General features: G+C 43.8%; 2 protein-coding genes and 1 pseudogene across 5 annotated transcripts; 1 reads left to right on the forward strand and 2 right to left on the reverse strand.

Annotated features, from left to right (window-relative positions):
• Positions 1 to 833: 833 nt before the first annotated feature.
• On the forward strand, positions 834 to 5,875 carry LOC127760603 (pentatricopeptide repeat-containing protein At1g61870, mitochondrial). Of its 3 annotated transcripts, XR_008015114.1 has the most exons (4): positions 835 to 2,095; positions 3,881 to 4,044; positions 4,132 to 5,453; positions 5,575 to 5,875. XR_008015114.1 is itself a non-coding variant. In XM_052284885.1 (2 exons), the coding sequence occupies exon 1, from the start codon at positions 899 to 901 to the stop codon at positions 2,069 to 2,071; it is 1,173 nt and encodes a 390-aa protein (XP_052140845.1). In that variant the 5' UTR covers positions 834 to 898; the 3' UTR covers positions 2,072 to 2,095; positions 3,828 to 4,122. The 3 variants fall into 3 exon arrangements, 2 of the variants coding, with proteins under 2 accessions (XP_052140845.1, XP_052140844.1); XM_052284885.1 differs by lacking the exons at positions 4,132 to 5,453; positions 5,575 to 5,875 and having other exon boundaries at positions 834 to 2,095; positions 3,828 to 4,122; XM_052284884.1 differs by lacking the exons at positions 4,132 to 5,453; positions 5,575 to 5,875 and having other exon boundaries at positions 3,881 to 4,121.
• Positions 5,876 to 7,809: 1,934 nt separating this feature from the next.
• Positions 7,810 to 11,942, reverse strand: LOC127760532 (aureusidin synthase-like; annotated as a pseudogene).
• Positions 11,943 to 18,697: 6,755 nt separating this feature from the next.
• Positions 18,698 to 25,613, reverse strand: LOC127753359 (uncharacterized). Of its 2 annotated transcripts, none has more exons than XM_052278837.1 (7): positions 25,198 to 25,613; positions 22,540 to 22,680; positions 22,084 to 22,449; positions 21,013 to 21,258; positions 20,681 to 20,773; positions 19,477 to 19,677; positions 18,698 to 19,172 (listed from the first exon to the last, which is right to left on the reverse strand). In XM_052278837.1, the coding sequence occupies exons 1-7, from the start codon at positions 25,570 to 25,572 to the stop codon at positions 18,957 to 18,959; spliced, it is 1,638 nt and encodes a 545-aa protein (XP_052134797.1). In that variant the 5' UTR covers positions 25,573 to 25,613; the 3' UTR covers positions 18,698 to 18,956. The 2 variants fall into 2 exon arrangements, with proteins under 2 accessions (XP_052134797.1, XP_052134806.1); XM_052278846.1 differs by lacking the exon at positions 25,198 to 25,613 and adding an exon at positions 23,252 to 23,736.
• Positions 25,614 to 27,090: the final 1,477 nt, after the last annotated feature.

The raw sequence follows: 27,090 nt of genomic DNA on the forward strand, positions 1-27,090 counted from the left end.
ACGAGAGAGGGATTTTGGACTATTTGTTATTCTCTTCAATAGTACTTTCTTAAATATAGTCTTTCCTAATAATTTTGATTATTTATCACCGTGATTCACTAAATTATTTATATTTTACCACTTTACACTAAAAGAAAAAAAAACCTCACTCCCCTCTCATCTTTCTTCTCTCTCTTTCTCTCCACTCTTCTTCCTCTCTGACGTGGGAATCACAGGTACAGTTGCAATTGGATGTATGGCGCGAGCCTCCGGGATTTGGTAGTGAGGTCATCGATGAGCGAGGATATGCCGAGTCCACCCTGACCACAAGCGAGATACTTGTGTTGGTGAGGGAGCATACAACTTGACCCATGCCGGCTCCAACGCCTCCCTCGCCATACCTCCATTTGTGTCGCTTCTCTCAGGTTCACAGGATCTATGTGAGATAGAGAGCCTGCAACCGAGATGTATTGCTTTTGCCCCAACGACCCATCCGACGAACCATCAAGTATCGTTGCGTCGTATACCTCGCCCGTTTAGCTGCCCAGCTCATCCTGACACTAGCCATCCCTACTACTTGGCTTGTCTCATGCTAGAGACTGGTTTCATGCCATATTGAAGAGAAAGAAGGTATAAAAAAGATGAATGACAGGGGTAATAAGGTTATTTCCTCGTCGTTTAGCTGAATTGTCTGTCAAAAGTAATAAAACAGAAATAACTTGATAGGCCACGATGACAAAATATTTAAAGTTAATGGTAAGGATGGTATTTGAGAATACGAGGACAGTGACAGGAGGACAGAGGCTGACAATGGGGTCATACGCAGAGAGACAAAGGTTTTCCGTTCCATTTCGATCCCAGTAGTGTTCCCCATTCCCCACTCCGTCCTAAACGGCTAAACCCTAAACCCGACACCGCCATGGCCGCCGCCGTCCGCCTCCTCCTGCGCCGCCGCCTCTCCACGGCCACCGCTCCGCCGCCCACCCCCGGATCCATCCTTAACCCGTCCTCCCCATCCACCCCGCTCACATCGCGGCAGAAGAGCCGCCTCGCCATCTCCCTCCTCAAGTCCACCCCGTCGCCGCCCCCCGACCAGATCCTCTCCATCTGCCGCGCCGCGGCGCTCTCCCCGGACTCCCACCTCGACCGCGTGGCCCTCTCCCTCGCCGCCTCGAAGCTCTCTTCCGCCCCGGACTCCGTTCGCGACCTCGCCTCCTCCCTCCTCACTCCCCACCACGCCCCCCACGCCATCGCGCTCTTCGGCCAGGCCGGCCTCCTTCCCGACGCCGTCTCCACCTTCAAGTCCTCCCCGTCGACCCGCTCCCTCAACGCTCTCCTCTTCGCCTGCCTCGTCTCCGGCAACCACGCCGAGGCTGCCCGCGTCTTCCAGACCTTCCCCGATGCATACTCCGTCAAGCCCAACACTGACACCTTCAACGCCATTATCAAGTCCTTCGCCGAGTCCGGCACCACAAGGTCCTTCTACTCGGTGCTCGATGAAATGTGCAAGAAGGGTGTGAAGCCCAACGCCACTACGTTTACTACGGCGATTGCTGGTTTTTACAAGGAGGAGCGGTTTGATGATGTAGGGAAGGTGATTGAGCTCATGAAGAAGCACGGTTGTGGTGAGTCGCTGCCAGTGTTCAATGTTAGGGTCCAGGGGCTGTGCAAACTTGGTCGGAGTGGCGACGCAAAGGCATTGCTGAATGAGATGGTGAAGAAAGGGACAAAGCCGAGCTGGCTCACTTATAATCATTTGATTCATGGATTCTGTAAGGAGGGGGATTTGGAGGAAGCTAAGCGGCTATACAAGGAGATGGCAAAGAAAGGGCTTGTTGGGGATAGTAGCTTCTATTATATGCTTATTTATTACCTTTGTAAGGGTGGTGATTTTGATACTGCCGTTGGAGTGTACAATGAGATAGCAGCCAGGAATTGGGTGCCATGTTTTTCGACCATGAAGATGCTTGTGAATGGGCTTGCTGGAAGCTCAAGGGTCGATGAGGCAAAAGGTATCATTGAGAAGATGAAGGAAAAGTTCCCAGATAAGGCTGAAGGGTGGAAGGAAGTAGAGGATGCTTTGCCTCAATAGAATAGCAAATGGACGAACTTGCAGGTATTTTTCAGCCTTCTATACATACAAAAAAGATAGTTAGGTGAAACATTTGCTTTGCTTTAATTTGGCTGCATATTCTGTTTGGTTTCACAAGATTTCCTGTTTCACTTGTCCTTTGTTTCATTATATTATCGTTCGATGTGTCACACAAGCTACTGTACATCTGAAATGATTCACAATGTCAATTCCATTTCAACTTGTCGTAAAGTGATGTCCTTCTGGATCGAGATCCTCTAACTTACTTCCCTTTGACGAGAGTCACTGAAATGTGGACCCTCTATCCAACGGGCCCACATGTCAGTAACTCAAAGTCAGAGGGAACTAAGTCAGAGGATCCTCTTCCATTTGAGAGAAGTACCTGTCTCTCCGGTTATTTCTTTTAATCCATTTAGATGAAAGATAACGCTTGAATAAAAAGTATACGTCATTGTGCTCTTTTAGTTTAATTCAAAACGATCTACTCTTGAGAACTTTGTTCCTTTCATGCTCCGGTGTCATGGATTGAGCTTGTTACATGTGACTAGAATCTTCTTTGCTTCCATCACGTAAATATATTCCTGGTCATAAGAATATAATGCTAACAGAATCGTTTTATAATCTATACACCAGCAAGAACCCTCTATTTTTCTTTAATTTGGTATATTTATCTATATTAGAGTATTGAGACCAAAGGGCTTTGGTGAGAGCATTGCTTATGCTGACAGTTATAACTGTAACAAAATGGTTTTATTTAATGATATTATTGGACTGTTTAAGGACTAAGCAAATCCAACTGCATAAATTGAGCTTATGAGGTCGATTTTGGATTTTTTTTTTTGTTCCTAGATACACCAAACAAATACATCAACTATTCAAATACAGTATGTCTAAATGTTGGGACTTTGTAGATCAACTCCCAATAATGTTCAATAAATACCTTGAGCATTTTGGCTGAACTCTAGTAAAACTAGTGGTTTATTTGAGAAGAAAATATTGTTTCAAATGGAAGTTCAAAGAGATATATTGTATCTTTAATTTGACAATGATGAGTTGATGACAATACTTGTATTTGATTCTATCTATTATGATTAATGAAAAGAACTATTGATACAATTTGCTACCTTTCAGCTAATCTATATTAAATACCCTGATGCTGTAATCCGAGATATATATTTGAACTGATGATGATGAACATGATCATACTTATACAATAAAATGTGGTGCCCATACCCATCTTAGCTATTATTTCTTTGGTGCTACTGTTCCATTCTGCCAACCTTTCAATTTGTGCATATCTTTAAGTTCGTATTAACTGTAGCATAGGTGTAATTTAGTTTTGTTTTTTCTTCATGTTGCATGTTTGACTACATTTGGTTTGTGATGCCAAATGGCCTGAATCAGTCAAACCGAAATAGTCTGTATTTTCCAGAAAGAAAAGCAAGCAACTTTACTTTTAATCAATCTATATTACTTGAGAAATTACTACATCAGGATAGATAAGAACTAGTCGCGTAGTTGAAATATGGATGTGAAATAGTGTCAAATCTGCTGGAGACGATGAAGTCTTCTGCACTTCCGCCTTGACTTGGTCATACAGGATGTGCTTTTCTGGTTCCTTGATCTCACGAATTCTTTATGCAGTAATCTGGAAACAATGCACTGCAATTTTTTCTTGCTAGGGTTATTTTGTTTTTGTGAGTATTAATATCATTTCAACCCTTGTCAAGCTATTTTTCCCTTGTTCCTTTTTCAGATGAACAGTACTGGCCATTGATTCAATTCAATCGTTGAACATGTCTTTTTCAGATATCAGGAACTTCACCAACATTTGATCGATTGACTTGAGCAGAGATTTGTTACATATGGCTAGTTCCATCTATGGCGACAAAATTTTCCGTTTGGGATAGTTGAGGCGTTTGAAAGTACTGTCTTAAGTCATCTGCCAAATATGTTCTGGACATTATTATCTGGTATGTTGTTACAAATTAATGTGGTTCAGGAGATCGATATAATAACCATGCATTCATACTTTTGTCATTTTTATATACCTTTTTTAGAGGAATATCGAATTCCATTATACCACTGGTGCGACAGAATCGCCAGACCTGGAGGGATACCATCCCTAACGAGACTGGTAAGCTGAGGACAACTACATCCATAAGCAGCCAGATCATAGGCTACTTTGTTACAGCTACCAGGACAGTGATTAACATTTGAAAGTACTAAATAAGTTCTCAGTGAACAATTTATTTCGTGGAGAAGACCTCCTGTTGCAGCCAAACTGTATTTTGCCCCCCTCATAGTCATAGCGTACATTAACATCATAGAATCAGTTTCCAACTCCACTTGCACTATACCTTTCTTCGCTGCCGCATCAATTCCAGCCTTGACTGCTATAGTTTCGGCGTGAAAAGCGTCAATCAGATATGGGATTTGCGCGGCTTCCGCTACAATCACCGACCCTGAATTATCCCTGATGACATAACCCCATCCACCATTTCCAGTTTGTGGCATATGTGATCCATTCACATTAATCTAAGTGTTTCCAGTTTGTGGCATATATGATCCATCCACATTAATCTAAGGCTTTGTTTGGCAAATGAGATTGGGAAATAAAATCCCACTCTCCAAAGGGCAATATTGTATCCTAGCCATCTATTCTTTACACCTCATTTAATCCTAGCCATCCATTTATTTTCCTTTTCCAATCCTACCTATCCCATTTGTCACACACACCATAAGTGTGTCCTCATCAGGTTTCCATTTATGAGTTACTGTTGTGCTCTGCTTCATTGCTTGTTTCAGCACAATCATTTCATTGGTTCCTTACTCGAATCACCGAACCTCTCTACTTGTTTCAGCACAGTCAAGCCTAGGTTGTTGGCTTTTCTGGTCTCACCTTCTCTAATTCTGGGAAAAAATTACAATTATACTTATTTTTTCTATAATCTATGTTTATATACCTGCATGAGATGGATTTGTAAAAATATATCCGTTCCGCGGGACTGCGACGGTCTCGCAGCTCTAAAACACGGGACGGAAATTGGCTTGCCACGACCGCAAGCCAATTTGACAGCGCCGCTGTCGCCAGACTGTTCGACGCCCTCATGGTGCAGCGGCCGAAAATGCCACACCTCGTCCGCCCCCAACCCGTTCGATCGACCTCTTCCAGTACTGCAGCAATGACGAGGAGGCGGATGAACCGACGAAGATGACGAGGAGCTCCAGCTACGGGCGTTGTAGTCACGAGCGTCGCGGCCCTCTCACGGTGGCCCGGCCCTCGTAGTCTTCGACGGCGGCGACGACCAGGCTCATCTTGCCCCAGCGTTGTCTCCTTCCTGACATCCTCGCCCTCGCTGCTCACGACGGCATCAACCTGGTACGTATATACATGCATAAACCTTCATGGGCAAGGCGCCAAGTGTACGCGCATCTCCATGGCCATGGTGTTCTGCACACGCACGTAACTAATGTGCTTCTTTTCTGTTGCGTGGGAGCAGCTGGGAGGTGTCGCATTGCCGGCGCAACTCGATGACGGCGAGCAACACTGCGGTGAACAGCGACATCGTCGCGGCGTTCGGCAAGAAGGGCGTGAGCCCGCGCGACATGACGGGGTCGGGGAGATCGATTCATTCGAACAGGAGGATTGATCCAAAACCTAACCATTCCGATGCGGGAATGCGGGATAGTGAGGGCAGTTTTGTCCTCTGGTTTCATGGTTACGGTAAAACAAGGCGGAACTGCTATAAACCAGAACATTTTAACAGAGTTGTGCTTTCAAGTGGGGGAATCAATTTTTTGTGCTATTTTCTGGTACCGATATAACAGCCGTGCCACCAATCGAATTTTCTCTTCATCTTTGCATTTCTTGTTTCATGCCAGTTTGTCGGTGTGGACCAAAGGACTAACACCGATATACATCGTTACAATTTAAAGAAACGTTCGCATGAACATCGGTTTCAACTTAAAACACGATATAATCAATGTGAGACATGAAATAGAAACATTTCATCTTCAACACAATATAGGCCATGTTTAGTTCCCAAACAAAAACTTTTCACCATGTCACATCGAATGTTTGGATATATGTATGGAGTATTAAATATAAACAAAAAAAATAATTACACAAATTGCGTGTAAATTGTGAGATGAATCTTTTAATTCTAATTGCTGCATGATTTGACAATATGGTGCTATAGTAAACATTTGCTAATTACGGATTAATTAGGCTTAATAAATTCGTCTCGCAGTTTACAGGCAAAATCTGTAATTTGTTTTGTTATTAGTCTACGTTTAGTACTTCAAATGTGTGTCCATACATTCGATGTGACACGTCCAAACTTTTCGTCTCGCGAAAACGTCCCACCCTAAAATTTTTTACCCTGTTACATCGAACGTTTGAACACCTGCATGAAGTATTAAATATAGGTTAAATAAATAACTAATTGCACATATTGTGACTAATTTGCGAGACAAATCTTTTAAGCCTAATTGCTCCATAATTTGACAATGTGGTACTATAGTAAACATTTGCTAATTATGGATTAATTAGGCTTAATAAATTCGTTTCGCGGTTTACTAACGGATTCTATAATTAGTTTTTTTTATTAGTGCCCGAACACCCCATACGACACCCTATATAATATCCGATATGACACGCCAAAATTTTACACCCCTGATCTAAACACTCCCATAATTAGCGTGAGTCACGTGAAATAGAGGCATTTCATTTAAAAAGAAAGGAAAGGAAAAATTATCTTCCAATCATCTATGCGTTGCGAAGAGAGCCAGATTAATTTGCTGTAACTTTATTTCTCTATCATGGGGCATGGCGCATAATTTCCATATAATTTGTGGTGGATTTTAAGCCATTTAGGATATACAGATTCATTTGTTTCATGTGGTTCAAATGATTTTGATTTTTTTAAAGAAATTAGATAATATGGATTATTATGTTTATATCCCTCTACAATTATCGAAGGTCAAATTTGATCTAAATATGAAGAAACTAAAAGTAATAAATCTACGTGAATGTCATTGTTATTTTTAAATTTGATTTTCTGTTTTGTTTCTTTATATGTAGATCGAATTTAAATTTATATGCTTGTGCATGTCTATTTATACGGTATTTTTTTACAGATGCGGCTTGTAAGCCAAGATACATCAATGGAGAAACCGAAAATAATATTAAAGGCCACACTTTTCTCTTAGCTAGTTCGAAAGGCAATCTTGAGTGATGAAAGTTGTGGAAAAGAACACCAAATTAATCTTAGAATATGCAGCAATTCAGCCCAATGTTATTTTTTTATGGGTGCATGATTATTCGTATTAAATAAATGCAACTGCCCTTTATCTTACGGCGTTAAATTTGGTTCTATTTTATCAAATTTTACTAAATTAGCTCCGTGCCTCTTTGCCTTCTTGGTAATTAGTGCTTGAGCATGACAAATATTTTGAAACAAAGAGAGTGACTACTCAGTATCACTATATCCACAATAAAATTTCTACTTGCAAATATAGGGTTGTTTTGGTTTGAAGCTCTACCAAAATTTTAGGAATGCCAAATCTTGAGCAAGTTTTGTCACTACCAATATTTTGGTAGGGTTTTGTTGTTTCTAACCCTATTGAATTGGTAAGATTTGGCCTCAATCCAAATAGCTAACAAGTGCTACTCAAAACTACCAAATAATTGGTAAGGCAAGAATTGGCTTCAATCCAAACATGCCCATATATTTTCACATTCCATTGTATTCTATTCTCACGCCTCCGATCCTAACCTTTTCATGTCTTGGCACCAAAGTCACAGTCACACTCTCATCTTGCTCGGCACCTAGATCCTTTAAGATATCACTCTTAATGGTTTCTAATTCAGTGCCACCCTCATGGTGGTTTGTACCCCTCTTCGTGTCATATTGTTTTGCGTGTTGTGATGCCTTAAACACAAAAAGCTCCCGACCATCTCCCGTCCACATGGCTTGATTTTCTTGTGCTCCCTAGCATTGACAAACACATCAAACTTGCATATGCCATCTGTCTGGATGTGCTCGACCACTAGCACCTCCTCTTGTGTTGCCCTTTTTGGCTGTCTCCACAATATTAGCGGTCGTCTCACCTCTGCGGTCACCACATTGTCAAGAGTTACTGGAAACATGACGGGCTTCTCGATCCTGTTTTTCACTCTGTACTTCACGTTGGGAGTAGTGGGTGGCCGTGCATCCAACCATGGTAAACCAACACCATGATACGTGTATCGGAGCTTGTCCATGTCGAGCACGTCACGGGCAGTGATGCGCACAAGACGGGCCTCCTCATCATAGAAGAGAAATGCATGAGGAGTTGAGCCAATCAGGGTCCGTAAAGTCTTCGCCTTTGCCAATGTTGCGCCATACATCCCACAACCGATCGATGTTAGCATGATGCGTGTAGAAGATCGGGTCACGACCAGCGGCGTAGTAAGCTCCCATATCCTCAGCGTTGGGATAAGACAATAAGTCGCCAACCCAAGCATGCATCAAGTTATGTGGTTGTAGCTTCACGGTTCCTGCACCTGGCTTGTCAGTCTCACCTGCACGAAAAGGTTGACCGTGGAATAAGGAGGCCAACGGCGCACTCCTAATCATCTGAAAAAGAATTACAGAAGTTAATCATTTTGACACCAAATGGTTACTCACAAATATATGCAAAATATTAAGATCTAATATATGATACTGATATTTGTAGTCGTTAAAAAATACGACCATATTATATATTTTATATTACTTTTAGTAATTTATTATTAGAAAAAATAATGATCAAATATGTGCTGCCTCAAAGATCATGCCTATATCCTAGCGACAACTTAAAACATAATTATATCTCGATTTTTCATAACTTTGCATATATTGGTAAGTTAAGAATTTAATACTCCTATTTGTTTATATTTTTATAATACATCATTCTAGGAGAGTAGTTTTTTTAAAACTTTTAAATATAACTATAATATAATTAGAGTGTAATTACAGTATGATTTAACTTATATATGGCCCGCCTATAACTAATCACAAAACTCGCTTGGTGTGGCTGGCTACCAATTAATGCTCCCCTCACTAAACACAACGTGGTTTGATGGTCCATAAATCAAAAGTTTGCGCCATGATGTTTTTTTCTTTCCTCCTATCACGAATCTCAACACAATTTTGATGTCCCTCCTCACTGCACGAATCTCAACCGGTCAACCCGATCTGACAGTTCACAAATTGGCATCCCTCCTCCCTGCACGAATCTCAACTCGATCTGACGGTACACAAATAGTAAGTTTTTTTTTTGAGGGGGGCTTGCAAGAAAAATATAGCAATTCCGTTTATCAATTTTTCTCTCCTCCACTCACCAAACACAACGTGGTTTGATGGTCATAAGTCAAAAGTTTACGAGTAAATTTCATAAAACTACATATACTTTGACCAAACTATCTTAAAAAACTACCGATTTAAAGTATTATATCATAAAACTATAGATTTAGTGTAAAATTTATCATAAAATTACAGATTTAAGATGAAAGGGTCACAAAACTATAGATTAAGTAGTAAATTTATCTCAAAACTATAGATTTAAGGTATTTTATCTCATAACTATAGATTTAGTGTCAAATTTGTTATAAAATTATAAATTTAAGATGAAGGGTCTAATTACAAAACTGCAACGTTTATAGCTTCCACATGATAGCAGTCTTAGGTATTGTAGCTCTGAAATCCGTAGTTCTGTGATATCTCGATATTAAATATTGTATATAGTTGTGTGATATTTGACTTTAAATATATAGTTTTCTGATAAATTTAGCGTTAAATATGATTTTTATACAACACATTAAATCTATAGCTTTGTTTTGTGAAATTTATTTAAAGTGTTTTTAGATAATGGATAGAAATCCGGCTTGTATATACATAAGTGGATATACACAACTACAATCAAAAGATTTACACTACTACAGAAGATGTCGTAGGTACTGGTTTGTAAGGGTCCATATGTGTTGGATTTTCATCCAGCACCAATAGAAGCTACCGACACCTATGAGGAAAATAGAACCGACAACTTTAGGTTCGCATGAGCCCAAAAAAAAAAAGTCAGCCAGCTCAAATCGAGCTGAACTCACCAACCATGTTGCCGTCGTTGTCATCCCGCTCTATCCGCTATCTTCAACTACTATCATCATCCTGTTGTATCCGCCATCTTCATCCGGCATCGTCTCCGTCAAAGCCCAGTCCCGCCGCCACCGTCTCCCACCTATCGGATCCGAAGACAAAAACGAAGAGGCCGAGGGGCAGAGGGAGAGAGGGGCGCACTGCTGTCGTTGCGTCATTGCTGCCATCATTGTGTTGTGCCCCAGCCATCGCTGCGCCGTGCCGTGCCCCGCCATCGCAATGTCATGCTGTGCGTCGTGCCAAGGAAACGGCTGCCGCGCGCGCCATGCCGGGGATGGAGGGAGGGGAAGGGGGTGGGGGAGGGGGAGAAAGCGGCGACAACGATAGGGGAGGGGATAAAGCAGTGTCGCCAAAGCGGCGATGGGAGAGCGAAAACTGATAAGGTTCGGCCAGTGGATAGGCGACATGATTTTTTTTTTGTGAGGTGAGTGGATAAGCACAGGCTCGGCTCGGCTTATAATGGATGCATTTTTTTTAAAAAAAAGCATCTATAGTTTATTATATATGTTGGTTTTTTTAAAAAAACTCGTACCATTATTATGGGTGCAATTTTTTAAAAAAACCTGTACCAATATATAGGTGTTATTTTTTTTTAAAAAAATACCTATACTATAAGTGCCGGTTTTATCTAGATTTTTCGTTCTATAAAGGTGAAGAGCGGTAATAGGTGTCGTTTTAAATAAATCGGCGCCTATGACTGAGTCGATATCTATGAGGTGTTTTGTAGTAGTGTTAGCAAAATAACTTACGTAACAAATCTATCAATTGATAAAGAAACAAAGGCATGCAACAAGAGGAACGGACTGCCGTATATATAGTGCACCTGCTTGTACATGATCCAGAGGTTGTGCTTTATTTGTTCATCGTCGGTGTAGTTGTTCTCGACGACGTCCATGGTGTAATCCAGGTCCACGAGCTTGGGCGGCGCGTGCCACGGGTTCCTCATTGGGTCGTACAGCGGCGACGACGCGTTGGCAAACTGCAGCGGCATCCGCATCCCCTCCGGCACGTCCCAGCTCCAGAACGGCACCGCGAACCCGGGGTCACCGAGCAGCTTCCCGGCGATGCGCTCGAAGAAGTAGATGTAGGCGCGGTGGAACGGGAAGAAGAGCCAGGAGAAGTGCACCTGGACGGCCAGCTCCGGGTGGCCGACCTGCCGGTACGTACGCGCCGGTGCAGTAGGCGCAGTGGATGTTCGCCTGCTGGTAGAAGCTGCGCGGGTCGCTCCGCGGCAGCGCCTTCATCAACGCGATCGCGCGCTTGTACTTAGCCATGTACTCCGCGCCGGCAACGTGCGCCGGCCGCCGCGTCCGGAGCGGCTCGCTCGGGTCGGGGAGCGTGAAATCGATTGGCTCGGACGTGGGCATCGGCGGGCAGCATTGGAGGTCCTCCGGGAAATCTGGACCCTCCGGTTTTCGGTACTGCAGGAGGTCAGTGACAATAGGCCCGCCCACGCGGCCGGCGTTGATCTTGTCGTGACCGCCGTCGGAGAGCAGGGGGGTCGAGACGCCGTCGTCGGCGGCGCAGGAGACGACGTACGGGTCTAGCCCGGTGACGGCGAGGAGGGCCCTTGACAGAGTTTGGGCGCATGGGTTCACGGAGACTGCAGGCAAGGAGGTGTAGACAGCGGCGTAGGCGAAGGTGCAAACGATGAGGACGAAGAGCGCAACACGACATCGCTCGTTGGCCATGGTTATTGCACGAGCTGACTAGCACATGAGCTCGAAAACTGTTTGCTCAGGCAACAGCTGCATGTAGTACTTTATTATCGATTAGGAGTGTGTATATATAGAAACATGTATCCAATGACGTGAAACTGTGGACGAGAGGGATCGAGCGTCCTGGTCCTGGAACTTGGATTGCTCATATATACATGGCCACAAACGAAACCACCAACTTGGCTTAGGCCCCGTTTAGTTCCTAAAAACTTTTCCTAAAAACATCACATCGAATCTTTGGACAAATATATGGAGCATTAAATATAGATAAAAAGAAAAACTAATTGCACAATTTACATGTAAATCGCAAGACGAATCTTTTGAGCATAACTAGACTATGATTAGCCATAAGTGCTACAGTAACCCACATGTGCTAATGACGGATTAATTAGGCTCAAAAGATTTGTCTCGCGGTTTCCATGCGAGTTAAGAAATTAGTTTTTTCATTCGTGTCCGAAAACTCTTTCTGACATCCGGTCAAACGTCCAATGTGGCACCCAAAATTTTTCATTTCACCAACTAAAATGCCCAGTTCTTATGTGGTAGTTGGCTGCTCATTCTAGAAGTGGGGAACGTAGGCACTGTACATGCACTGTTACAGTTACTCTTGATGGGAACCTAGGCACTGTACTTTTGCACCGTTGCACTTACTCTTGATGGGAACCTAGGTATTGTACATGCACTGTTGCACTTACCGTTGATGCAGACGGCCTGGGATGGCGTCGACCACGCCGTTTGGCTGCCAACAAAATCCGTCGGACGCAGGCCACGGCGCGGGTTGCGCGAGGCTGCCAGCCGGTGCAGCACAAGTAAATCCACAGCAGCAAATGCTACACGCACATGCGGATGAATTCACCCGGGTTATAATGCAATGAAAAAAAATAAGTAATGAAATTAAACATTGATTTAATTTCATCGATTTTATATCGCTTCAATTTCGTAATTGTGCGATGTAAATTCTTAAACCATTTCATTAGTCTGAGGTATTTGTTATTAAGAAATAATTTTTTGATAAGATTCGATGAGTTCTACCAATATATTGAGAAGAAAATGATTATTTTCGTTGCCGGAAATATTACTAGGGTAACAATTATGAAGAAATGATTTATCACACAATTCACACAAAAATAAGTGAATCAAATTTATTGTGAAACCGATGACATAAATTTATACCCTCTTCCGGTGCTACTATGAAAATCAGCACACAAAATTGACGCTGTGCTGTAATTTTGCAAATAATATGAAAAAACTTTGCACAGACTAATACAATAAAGTTGCTACCATGACATTTGCAACTAATATGAAAAAAAATATACACAGACTAATACAATAAAGGGGGCTGCTATATAACGGAATCCCGTTTTCGAACGTGATGATCCTGAGTAGGTATCAGGTGTGATACCTATCAGGCATTAGACGATTCTACACACGTTTCAGGTGATACCTGCAAAGTATCATGTGATACTTATCAGGTATCATGCGATTTTCTACCACGTATCGTGTGATACTCGCGAGGTATCATGTGAAACCTGTCAGGTATCAGATGATTTCAACCACGTATCGCGTGATACTCACGAGGTATCATGCGATACCTGTCATGTATCAGACGATTTCTACCACGTATCACGTCATACTCGCGAGGTATCAGACGATTTCTACCATGTATCATGTGATACTTGCGAGGTATCGGATGATACTTAGTAGGTATCAGGTGATTCCTACTAGATATAGCTGGGTATCTCGTTGTGGGAGGAGCACCCCGACACGCGCGGTCGTCCCCTGCAGCCGTCCCTTGTAGACGAGGACGGCGACGGCGGCGGCAGAGGACGGGCGCGGCGACGGCGGCGGTAGCGGGGGACGGGCGCGGCGGTGGCGGCGGTGGCGGCGGCGTCGACGGGGGACGGACGCCGCGGCGGCGGGGGACAGCAACGGCGGCGGTGGGGGATGGGCGGCGGCGGCAGCGACGGGGGACGGGCGCGGCAGTGGCGGCGGCGTCGACGGGGGACAGTGATGGCGGCGGTGGGGGATGGGCGTGGCGGCGGCGGCGGCGTCGACAGGCGCGGAGGTGGAGGTGACGGGGGACGGGCGCGACAGCGGCGGGGGACGCGAATTGTGTTGTGGAGAGGAGCTATCCCGTTGAGGGACGGTATCCCGTCCCTTAGCATTTCCGTACAACAAAATTTGCACTGTTGCTACTATGAAAATCACGGCACAAAATTTGGCACGAGACTAGCACGGGTCCACGAGTCTCGTCGTGTTTCACGCTGTCTGAAAGCATCGGACCGCGCATAGTACGTCAAGAGCCGGGCATACTACTACCTTCCAACAGGCCCATCGCTGGTTGGGGAGAGGGATAAATGCAAAGATATGGACACACGGTTCACACGATGCCTCCGCTCCGGCCTTTCATTAGGCGAGGGAGAGAGAGAGGGGGGGGGCCATGCAACGCCCTCTAGCAGGAGCCCCGTGCTGCACATGGTCATTCCGACGTACTTGGTACTATGCTAGACAGCTGGCCATGAAATTATCAGCGTGTGACAGGTTTAGGGTCTGTTTAGATCCTATCAAGCTGTTTCACTGTGGCACATCGAATGTTGGAACGGAAATGCTAAATACCGGTATCCCGTTGGACTCGGTCGAGATGGGACATGTTCTTTCAGGGATCACCAGATATCATAGCACCAGGTATCTGAGTCTCAACAACAAGCGTTGCTTGTCCTTGCACATGAGGTCAGTGTGGGAGAGGGCCGCGAGCATGGAGCGCGAGATCTCGCTGGCGGCAGTGCCGACGCCGGCGACGGAGGCGGCGGCGCCTGCTCGTAGCTCCACCTCTTCAGTGTCGCCGCCGGTGTGCACGAGGTCAACGCAGGAGAGTGCATGAGCATGGTGGTGGTGGCGGCGGCGGCAGCGGCGCCCGCGGCCGCCGCTGCATTTTCTTCAGATACCGGTCTCCACCAACAGCAGATTCTTCACGTCCCCATTTCTCTCGTTCCTTTTTTTCATCCATGCCATATACATCGATTTCCTAATTTCGATTTTCCTTTCTCCATTTTTGCGATTTCTAGGGTTCTTTGAATCCCTAACCTGTGGATGGGACTCCTCATATCTCATCCAAATTGAAATCGAAGTAATCTAAAACTCCCCATTTTTGTGTGTATTTGTTCATTCACATGGGGTGTTTGTAGCAGAGGCAAGGATGTGTGTATATGCTGAATCATATGATACTTGCAGCAAAATGGTAAAATCGTTTGGATTTTTGCTTTGAAATGATGTGATTCTTTGGTTCAACTGATCTAATATTCATCATTAAAATGATATTTTCTTTATTCTTTCACCTTTTCAATAATCTCTTGTTACATCTCCAATTAACAAAATCAGTTGATTTAGCCAAAGAAACCTGCAGGAAACCACTGTACATCTCCTAAAGTATCACCTATGAAATCTGATGATACCAAACATGATACTAAGAAGGATCATGATACCTCCCCGGTTTCACAAGATCCTACTCAAGTATCATCTGTGAAACCCATAGGAAACTACTGTACCAGACATGATACTGGACAGGATCATGTGATACTTCACAAGTATAACACATAATGATACTTTGAGGATCATGTATCATGATACCTGGGTAGGATCATGTGATATTTCACAGGTATCGCACGAACCTACTAAAGTATCATCTGTGAAACTCATAGGGATCATGTTATCAGACATGATACCTAAGTAGGATCATGCGATACTACACAGGTATCACACATAATGATACTTTGAGGAGGATGATCCTCCTAGGGTATCATCTTTGAAACCTTATGATATCTGACATGATACAGAGGAGGATCATGATACCTCCCAGGTATCACCTGATCCTCCCAAAGTATCACCTATGAAACCTGATGATACCGGACATGATATTAAGGAGGATTATGATACCTCCTAGGTTTCACAAGATCCTACTCAAGTATCATCTGTGAAACCCACAGGAAACCACTGTACATATATGATACTGGATAGGATCATGTGATACTTCACAAGTATCACACATAATGATACTTTGAGAATCATGTATCATGATACTTAGGTAGGATCATGTGATACTTCACAGGTATCACATGAACCTACTAAAGTATCATCTGTGAAACCCATAGGGATCATGTTACCAGACATGATACCTAAGTGGGTCATGCGATACTACACAGATATCACACATAATGATACTTTGAGGAGGATCATGTGATGTATTATATGATCCTCTTAGGGTATCAACTGTGGAAACCTAATGATACCGGACATGATACAGAGGAAGATCATGATCCTCCTAGGGTATCAAATATAAGTTTCATACTGTCTACAGAAGCATTTCATGGACAACTTATCAATAATTTACCTGTAGTCTATTGCACCTCTGTACCACTAGTTTCAACACTTGTTTCTGACTTCTTTTTACCGCCTGAATTATTGAGGAAATAATTCAGCGCTTCTCTATACATCTACTATTTGTTGTCACAACTTACTCACTAGCCACAAACACACTAGCAAAACGTGTACACAAAGGGGATTCACTCGGGGGGCCATCACTTTTTTTTATTCTCCCTGGGCATCAAAAGAAATCGCACAAAACAGGGAGCAATGTTCCATCGGACATTTCCTCGAACACATTGCATGCACAAAATAGCTATAACAGAGAAGTGGCTTCAGAATTCTTACACAGGGTAGTTGGTGTTGAAACGCAGGCTGATGTTGAGCTTACAACACACTTGTAGCAGAATCAATTGAGGAGGTAGGAGCAAAGGAGCCGACGAAATCAACTGAAATTGCTGGATTGCAGAGGAAATCGCAGATGGCATGTGCGCCGGCGGAATCAACCGAGGAATCGCTGAGTTGCAGAGAAAATCGACAGACGGCGTGTGCGCCAGTGAAATGAACCGAGGAATCGCGCATAGAGGCGCGCGATTCCGAGGAGGATTCACTAGGATGCGGAGGAAAAACCGGCGGCAACGCTCGCACCGGTGGAAGGAAGCGCGGAGGTGCGCGATTCTGAGGAGGATTCGCCGGGATGCAGAGGAGCCGGCGGACGATGCTCGTGTCGGCGGAAGGAAGCGAGGAATTGCGCGTGATTTTGAGGAGGTTTCGCTGGGATGCGTACAAGCCGGCGGATGGCAAGCACTGGTGTTTCTCCTTTTTTTTGCAACGCTCGCATGTGGTGATACTGTAGCAGTTTCAGAATCATCCCTTTTTGAACGGGATTCCGGTACATATATGAAATATTAAATATAGACAAAAAAAACTAATTAGATAGATTGCGTGTAAATTGCGAGACAAATATTTTAGCCTAATTGCTCCATGATTTGACAATGTAGTGCTACAGTAAACATTTGCTAAATACGGATTAATTAGTCTTAATAAATTCGTCTTGCAGTTTACAGGCGGAATTTGTAATTTGTTTTGTTATTAGACTACGTTTAATACTCCCTCCGTCCCAAAATATAGCAACCTTTGAGCGGATGAGACAGACGTCTGTCTAGATTCATAGTACTAGGATGTGCCCCATCTGTTCAAAGGTTGCTATATTTTAAGACGGAGGGAGTACTTCAAATGTGTGCCCGTATATCCGATGTGACGGCAAAAATTTTTACCCCTGGATCTAAACACAGTCTTAATTAGTTTTTCTTTTTTGAGAGAGAGCCTTAATTAGTTACATGTACATCTTGTGTATTTTTAGACAATAGAAACTTTATTAAAACTAGGTCAATTACATTAAAATAATACAATTATACTGAGCTCACTTCCAACCTCTACATCAAGACACCCACAGCCAAAAAATGACACCCACAACAACCAAAAAGAGATGCGGAAATATAATGTTTAACACCTATCAATTCACACACTAGATTGTCACTCATACTCATGGCTAAAGTATTCCTGTGCCATACGGTCCAACTGTCCAACTATTAAGAGACCATCGGAATATGACAATAGTGTCTCAAAGTTTCAGCTTATAGAGGACAGCCCAACAAACGAAGCCATTGCGTAACTAAGGAAATAACTAAAAAAAGGAGAAGATCCATTTCTTTTTGTAAAAAATAACTCCATTCTTGCATAATTAAAGTAACCAATAAAGAGTTGTTACACCCCATTAACAAATTTCAAAAAAGTTTCCGAAAAGCCGGTGAACATACACAAAAACGGAGAAAACAACCATGGAAAAAAGTTGAAACACACTTAAAAAAACTGAAAACATACTATAATAGAGTAGAATGGAACGTTTAATCCATCTTACTAGATCCCGTTGCAATGCACAAGCATATTTGTTAGTGAGAAGAAAATTCCGAAACTACCAAATTTTGGTAGAATAACATTGGTAAGACAATGTTTTGTTTGTTACCCTATCAAAATTTGGTGAATTTGATAACACCAAAATTTGGTAGGTTTGAAATTGATAATAAAGTGAACATGCCCACTTCTCCATATAAAAAAGTGAATACAGGCAGTTTCCGGTCCAATCTCACCGCTGCAAACGATGGCCATAAAATTCTCCATATAATAAAGTGAATACAGGCAGTTTCCGATCCAATCTCACCCATGCAAACGATGGCCATAAAGCGTAACTGCTGTGTTCATGCAGCCAGGGGATTATGGATCGTGCCTCAAATCGTTGATTAGCTAGCATGAGTCATTCAGTCTTTTGTTTACGATCAGATTTCAAATTTTCAATACAACAAAGTACATACATTTTCTACATGTATTTGTCAATTACTATATGACGAAAGTTATGTGAACCCTACAGCAGTGTAACACCTGTAGCATCAAGGGTAGAGATTTACTGTACATTCACGCAATCATAATCTTCCTTATTTGCGGAAGTTGCTTCGTAGTAATAACAAAGAAAACAATTGCATACCTACAGACTACAGTGATATGTACAGCTAAAGTACAGACTAAAAGCCAGCATATATCAAAATGCAAGGCGTAATAATGTGTAACAGATCAGCAATTTCGCGGTCTGTTATAATTCGGAGGCAGAGAAGGACATCTTTCATTCATGTGAGGGTACGGCTGCATGGTGTTGTATCCAGGCAACTCCATTCGATACCTGCCCTTTATTTGGCAGAAGGGGAGCTTGACACTGTCGTCTTTGTTGCACCACACGGGAAGCCGTGTCGTATTGTTCTCAAAAAAGTTGAGGCTGTAAGCATCTTTTATCTGCATGGAATTTAAGGAGAACGTATTTTTTTACCAGAAGTTGGATGCGGGCAATTAATAATGATCAGGAAATATTCATAATTCAAATCATTTGGTAGTGCAGAATGGCAATATGCCAACTGGTAGACTAGCCTTCCACTATGAGTCAATTACTGAGCATATGATATAGTTCCATCGGTGATGTCTGAATTACCCTAGATCTCATGGAAGCCGGAATTTAAGCATAAACCATGTCTGAATTACCCTAGATCTCATGGAAGCCGGAATTTAAGCATAAACCACACAAGAAATCAAGAGTACTTACGGTGAATTCAGTAACTTCTATAGAGCTGGCAATTGGGTCAAAGAGTCCAGCCTCCTTGTACATCATAAGGACGTAAGCCACACAAGAAGCAGACTGGCCATCAGTATAGACCCACTTATCTTGCTCAGGAACTGTTAGCAATTTGTCAAATGTCATCCCACGCTTCTCTGATTCCACTATGATTTCAGGTAGATCAAGACCCTGAAGAAGATAGCTCCATTATAAGTCTATCCAGAAAAACTCATAGCATTGAGCACAACGGAGCTATAAAGCAATGATTTTCTGTGTATATAGAAACTCATAGCATGGAGCACCATCCACTGTTAGAAATTGGATATGCGACAAAAGAACTAAGAGAATTACTAACTAATCAACTGTTGCAGGCCAATCCCCGTATCATAAAATAGGATCCCTTGGTGTGTCATAACCCTTATATATACCCTGGGGACGCTTGAGTAAATGAGAAATTCTCATGCAGACTACGTCTTATTAAAAATAATTGAGTGTAGTTTTAGAAGAAGGAACCACTTAAGGAAATCTTCAGATTTAGTTATAGACTTTTAGGAATCTGCATTCCTTCTTGAGCGTTTAGTACAGTTCTATTACAGAGCCCACACAGCTGGAATGGGCTCTCTCCCCCTGCCTACGGGGAAGTATCCGGTGCAATCACCTAATTCGGTGCAACTATGCAACTCTCATCCTACACCGTTGGATCGAGAAATGGACGTCCGAGATTCGTCCACGTCAGCATGAGTTAAAATTTAACTCCCAGTAAATTTTAACTCATGAGTGAATCTGTGAGTTAAATTTTAACTCAGGTGACGTGGACGAATCTCGGACGTCCATTTCTTGATCCAACGGTGTAGGATGAGAGTTGCATAGTTGCACCGGATACTTCCCCCTCTAGCCTATGTCTCAGAAAGCAGCAGTAGCAAACAAAACCATGCATTTCCTCCACAGCATCAGATAAAAGAACTACAGATCCAGATTACTGTAGCTTCAAAGTGTCCCTACTGGCTGCTCGCTCTAATCGGTATGCCAGCATTCATTCCCAAACATGATGAAGCAACTGTTTGATTTGAACTAACAGAACAAGAGGAAAGGTAATATAACCCCCAAAGATTCTTCAGAGAGCACTGAGCTGCTGATGAACCATGAAGAATAAATACAATCAAACAAATAACAAGCGCCAATTGAAACAAACCTTAGTTCCAAGCCGTTTGTTAAGGGCTTCTTTCCACATGTTGGCAGCATACTCTGGTTGAAGTTTGTTCCACATAGTCATAACAGAGGCAACCTAGGCCAATCGTAAGATTTTGTTACTACAATCAGCAAATAAATCTCAAATGCATAGCTCAACCTTGCAAGCAATCCTTGCTATATCTGGCATTAAAATTAATCCACTAGGTATGCAGCATATAATAATCTATAACTCTAAGCAACCAGCCTATGAAAATATATGGCGATAAGATATAGCACACTTAATAATATAAGCGTTAGCAAAATGCTGTTGGCAAAAGGTGATATTGATCATACCACATGAGCATCTAATGGCGGTGGATAGTTGTCGCTTATGGTATCAATCCAACTAAAAATCATATTGTGGTACCCATAAGGTTTTCCATCCATGCTTTTTGCATATTCCCAAGCTGCTGTCTCATTAAATTTTGCACGCAAATCTGGATGCAAAGGTAGTAATGCAATCTGAGGATTGGAATCATCCTTTTTTACTTCAAAGTCCCACCATTCTTCCCATGGCAAGATAGCAATAATATCTTCTCCCTGAAAAATTAATGCATGTTAGCTTACTGTTGCTGAAATAAATACGCCTCACGCCAAGGGAAACATCACATTAGCTTTCCTACGGTATATAACTAGTAAACCAGATAGAAGTATAGAACAACATCTGACATATCAGTGGTGTCCCATGTTTCATCTTCAATGGTTGATGTTAATACATTCTGTTAGAGCAAGAATATAAAATATTGAGTGAATTGCAGTTTGGGCCACCATTTATTACCAAAGTTTCACTTTGATCGCCCCCCATCAATCTTTTCACTTCAGACCGGGTAATCTTGCCCTTTTTGCACTATGAACCACCCCAGCTCTCATTTCTAGCAAAATCTAGTGTCTCCTCTGGCAAAGATGTGGCCCGTGTGTAAGTGGGGGAGATTACCGGCATGCAGGTGCCGATGTGCTTAAGGCTATTGATGCGCTTGATATGAGACTGGTGGTCTAAATTGCAACAAAGGGTGAAGGTTGGCCCAAATTGAAACTTTGTCGATAAAAGCTAGCCCAAGCTGTAATTCACTCTAAAATATCCATGTTACATTTGAAAGAATCATTATTGGGTTAAAGAAATTATCATTGTACAAAGCCACAGGTATTAACAATGAAAGCACGAGAGCACAATTACCCCTATCCAACCGCAGACCAAAATTACATAAGATTATTACTATCCAAAAGTGGTCTATCATGCATCCTGCGAAAAATAGTTAAGATGCTGGAACTTTTCTTTTCTTCCATTCTTCTATATTCACAGTCTCATGCAGTCAATCTGTCATATTCAAATGAGTAAAAAAAAATTACACAGTTAATGACCACTACCTGTTCATTCTCATGACCAGATTCCCCAACCCAAAGCTTTCCTTCAGAATCCCTGAGGCAAACTGCGGTATGGCCAGCATAAGCTCCAGTAACCCACTTCTCTAGGGTTTCAAAACCACCCCAGCGCCCACGAATTTTTGATAAAACCAAAAAATCTCCAGAGTGGATATCGTCAACATTTAATTCTGACACCCAAGGTTTCGGACGTTCCTCGAAGGTTGCACCCATATGCTTCTTTAGAAATGCAAGATTTGAATTCTCACCCCATTGAGTATTTGTAAACAGGGGGAAAACATCCCAAAGTGCTCTAAGTGTTCCAATTGTTCCAGATGGCATCAGGAATATGGATACTCCTTTGCGTTTTACCTATGTTAAGGTAAAAGATCATGCATATGTGTATCAATGATCAGAAATGCTGATTACAAACAAAAGCAGCTGCAGCAGGGAGGGACTTACATATTCATATTCAGCCTCGCTTTCCCATTCTTTGAAATCAAGGGTATGCTCACGACCTACAAAGTAGTAATCCCATGTAACACGATATGGTGTTGCAAACACATAAAGGTCTATGCAAGTCCAGCTATGAGCTTTGTTTGTCTGCAACAAGGAACAGTGTCAGGATCAATAGTGAAATAAGAAGAATATTCATGTGTAGAGAAATGAGAACCTTCAGAAAGCAATTAACTTGTATTAAGAAATCACAAAGCTCTGAAAAAAAGGTTACTGACTTCAATCCAATCACAAACCACATGCAAGACAGCAGAAACCATACTGGAGTGGGCATGTCCAGTTAGATGCCACAAATTGATCTAACTAAGATTAGGCATGAGCCATGTTTTGTGAATTGTGATATGCCTAAATAGGGAAACGAACATATTTGAATGAACCATCTACTAGTACCATCTAGTACGCTGTACAAACAACTCTGGCACCGATCGATCTACACTAAACTACATGACTAAATTTAAATGTTTCACTGAACTGAACGCAATCGAGGTGATAATCTCAAAATTACGATCAAGTCCAGGGTTGAAACTAGCAGACTGCAACAAACAAGCCACAAATCCCCAATTGCCTACCTCCCTTGGGGAGGAAGAATGGTTCTACCGCCTCCGGCTCAGAGTAACAGAGCCAACACTGGGACGCGGGGCTTGGGACCGGCACTCACCTCAAGATGGAGCGTACCACCTCCAAGGCCCCCATCAGTCCCGTTGTGGAACTCCATCCACGCTCGGTTATCGTAGAAGCAGGCGCCCTTCCACTCGGCGGCGCGGGCGCCGCCATCACCTGGCTCCCGCGCGACGCCGACGAAGGACGGGAGGAGGTCGGCGGCGCCGCGCAGCGCGAGGCGGCGGAGCAGCGGCTGGGCCACCGGCCAGGGCAGGAGAGGGAGGAGGTCGCGCGGGAGGACGGGGGCGCGGAGGGCCGCCTCCAGGAGCCCCGGGAGGAAGGGGCGCGAGGCGGCGAGGAGGAGGACGAGCGCGGAGAGGGCGGCGAGGAGCTTGAGGTTGTAGGCTCCTCCCATGGCCGCCGCCACCGCCGCCGGTTAGGTCTGGGAGCCCTCCGCGAGTTTCGCGTTGCCCCGCGCTGGTCTTCTTCCCGTGACGGAGTTCTTTCTAGTCGATGACTCGTTTGGGTTTGTTCACTCAGGGGCGGACACTCGAGTAAAGAGAAAATATATTTGCATTTTTATTTCCCAAGGTTGCTTCTACTAATCCGTTGTTTCTTCTAATAATCCCTTGTTGCTTGCAAGTTTCCAACTCTGCACGATTGCACGAATTGACTAGAATTGGTTGTATTGTACTGCGTATTTCGATGGGCTACAAGGAGTATCGCCAACATATTGCTTAGCCAGAATTAAAACAAGATGTTGCTTAGCAATAGCAATGTTATTTTTGAACAACGAAATTATCTTCCGTTTCTATATAAATTTGGTGTGCGCTAATATAAGAATATTCATGTACTATGTTCATTATTTTTTTTTCTGGGACCGGCGTGAAGCCAGTCGAAGTTTAGTAAAGATTTAGAAGAGACTTTAGGTTACAAATACTCCTACAACATTAACCCCACAAAGCAGCGGCCCCAGAAACTCCAGGGTTACCTGCCTCCCCGTCCCGCCGTCCGGGACGAGCCTGACTACCCCAATAGATTACTGACGAATGGGGAGCTTGGGTGGCGGCAGCTCTAATGGCGCCAATACAGTAAATCTATGTTCATTATTTCACTGCTATAGTTTTCCCTTTTCCTTTTTTTTTCCGAGGAGTGTTATAAGTTTAGCTGACAAATAGGATACTGTTCTCTAAGTGAAAATCTTGCTCTGAAGAGTAGTTCTCCCTTCTCTATGACGGTATGGCCCCCTGTTTCATAGGTATAGAAAAACGGAGGAATAGAAAAAACATAGGATTCTGACAGGAATACAGGTATAAAACAGAGGATTGGAAAATACAGAAAAAACACAGGAATGACTGTTTGATTGGACCACAGGAAAAACACAGGAATCGGATGAGAGAGACAGACTCAAAGGAATTTTTTCCAAGAGGTTGGACCTCTTGCTAACTTTCCTCCAAAATCTCTATAGGATTAGTCATTCCATAGGAATTTTAAAGGATAGTATAGGATTCAATCCTTTGTTTCAAAGGCTTTCATAGGAATTTTTTCCATAGAATTAAAATCCTTCAAATTTCCTACACTTTTCCTACAGATTAAAGTGGCCTTAAAAGGACGGTGGCACGTGGTCCATAATTTGATTTGGTTGATATTTCTATTCCAAGATATAAATACGTGTCCCAGTCATAAGTCACTGAGTTGGACACGGAAGAAGGTGCGGAAGCGGAAGTAGCTGTGGTCAGGCGTGCGTGTCCTTCTCTTCCTGCAGCACAGCCGGATGTGCATTGACTACAGTGACAGAGAATCGGGAAAACAAAAAAAGAGGCAAATTTTCCCGAAGTTTGATCTCATCGTCTTATCTCATACACGATCTCTCTTCTCGCATCAATGCGACTTCGGAAGAACAGCGTATCGAACTAGCCATTGGTCACTTGATTAGTTGTTTTAGCTTAGCAGCATGAGCCAAAATTGCACACAGTTGGTAGTTCATGCCGAAACTGACCGTACCTTGATGTGGAGCGTGCCGCCTCCGTACTTGGAGCCGGAGTCGTTGTGGAGGACCAGCCACGCCTCGTTCTCGTAGAAGCAGGCGCCCTTCCACTCCAGCCGCGAGCCGACCGCGCCCGGCCTGTCCGACGCCGCCCCGACGAACACCGGGAAGATGTCCGACACGCCGCGGAGAGCGCGGAGCGCCGCCATGGCCGCGGTCCGCGGCAGGAGGGGCAGGACGTCCATGGGGCTGAACGGCAGGGTGGCCCGCGGCAGCGCGCCGACGAGGCCGTCGACATCGCGTGGGCCGGCGGAGTAGAGCAGCGCCGCGGCGAGCGAGGCTGCCACTAGCAGCAGCAGCGCAGCCGCGATGAGCGTGTTGTTCTTCGCCATGGTGGGTGGGAATGTGGGATGCGCCGTCCAGGGGACTCGGGGGGTTTCTTCTCAGGACCTTACTTTATCCGGTTCCGTGTGAAAAACGAGCAGCACGGTGACTGGAGGCGAGGGTGGCGGTGTTTGGGACGCAAATGTGTTGCACTGTGTTTTTGAATTGGGGTGTGATAAGTTCACGGCAAAATTGAAAGTTTGGTTGAAATTGAAATAATGTGATAGAAAAGTTGGAAGTTTACGTGTGTAGAAAAGTTCTAATGTGATGGAAAAGTTGAAAATTTGAAAAAAAAAGTTTGGAACTAAATAAGGCCTTGGTGTGGTTTTGCCTAAAGGAGTAGTAGGGCCTGGTTTAGTTCCTAACTTTTTCTTCAAACTTTTAACTTTTTCATCACATCAAAACTTTCCTATACACATAAATTTTCAACTTTTCCGTCGCACCGTTCTAATTTCAACCAAACTTCTAATTTTGATGTGAACTAAACACACCCTACAACTGAAGCTTCACACGAATTTATCACCCAAGAACAGTAATGCTGCTGATGCGATTAGGAAAGGTAATCTGCAAGATTTAAAGACTTGTGTTTCTTGAGAACGGGGTATATAAAACTACCCAACCGATTGAAACGATTTGATGCTTGTCTGAGGCACGCTGATCATGTTATTTGCCCAAAGTTTCAATCGGTCGTAACATAATTTCAGTTTGGGACTACAAAAGCCGAACGCCATGTACAGTTTGGTCGGTGGATCGGTGCGCACGAAGAATAGTCGGGCACCGTCAATTTTTTCCCCTCAGTATAACTGTAACCCAAAACTGATTATCCAAATTGGTCATGGAATGATGGAATCATCGGGCATCAAAAATCCCTCGACTGGTATATACTCTATACGACGTCACGGCTGACGCCTTAAAGGCAATAATAATAATACATTGATCCGATGATCCCCATCTATCACTCACCTATACAGCCCAGGCGCATCGTACTATCATAGTACCACAAGTCTACAGGCAGCCCAAACAGCCCAACTCCCAGCACGCGCGCGGGAGCTGCAATGGGCTAAAGGCCACAAGACCACAAGGCACAGGCCCATGCCCCGCCCCCTCGACGCCGCTTGTCCGCTTCACGTGCTTGTGAACACGAGAAAGCCTGCCGCAACAACGATCATCAGGCCAGGCGAGCGCGGCGCCGAATCTATCGAAGGCGGTGCCGCGTACGCTTCCGCGTCCGCAGATCGCGGGGAGGGAATCATCACGGGCCCCGGCCCTACCCAGAACACGCACACCGCTTGGGATGAGCCGCTCCCGGCCCTAGCTAGTGTGCACGCCATGAGTCCAGGACGCAGGCTCAAAAACCTGGACGTCCAACTGAACACTCCCGCAGTTCCGTGCATGTAGCACCCGGCGCCAATCGGCGATCACGCGATCCAGTGGCGATGGTTTATGTAGCACCTTCCTACCTGGAATGTCTCTGTCGGATCAGGACTCAGCGCTCGCTTTTTGGTGAAGCCAAGAAATACGGAGTA

The sequence above is a fragment of the Oryza glaberrima genome, chromosome 1 (genome assembly GCF_000147395.1).
Source record: "Oryza glaberrima chromosome 1, OglaRS2, whole genome shotgun sequence".
Taxonomy (NCBI): Eukaryota; Viridiplantae; Streptophyta; class Magnoliopsida; order Poales; family Poaceae; genus Oryza; species Oryza glaberrima.

Excerpts from the sequence above, each read along its gene's own strand:
- LOC127760603 (XM_052284885.1), top strand. The coding sequence starts at position 899 with ATGGCCGCCGCCGTCCGCCTCCTCCTGCGCCGCCGCCTCTCCACGGCC.
- LOC127753359 (XM_052278837.1), bottom strand. The coding sequence starts at position 25,572 with ATGGCGAAGAACAACACGCTCATCGCGGCTGCGCTGCTGCTGCTAGTG. Across the intron at positions 22,450-22,539 it reads GCGAGGCTGAATATGAATAT|GTAAAACGCAAAGGAGTATC; the intron begins GTAAGTCCCTCC and ends ACCTTAACATAG. Across the intron at positions 19,678-20,680 it reads ACAAACGGCTTGGAACTAAG|GGTCTTGATCTACCTGAAAT; the intron begins GTTTGTTTCAAT and ends TATCTTCTTCAG.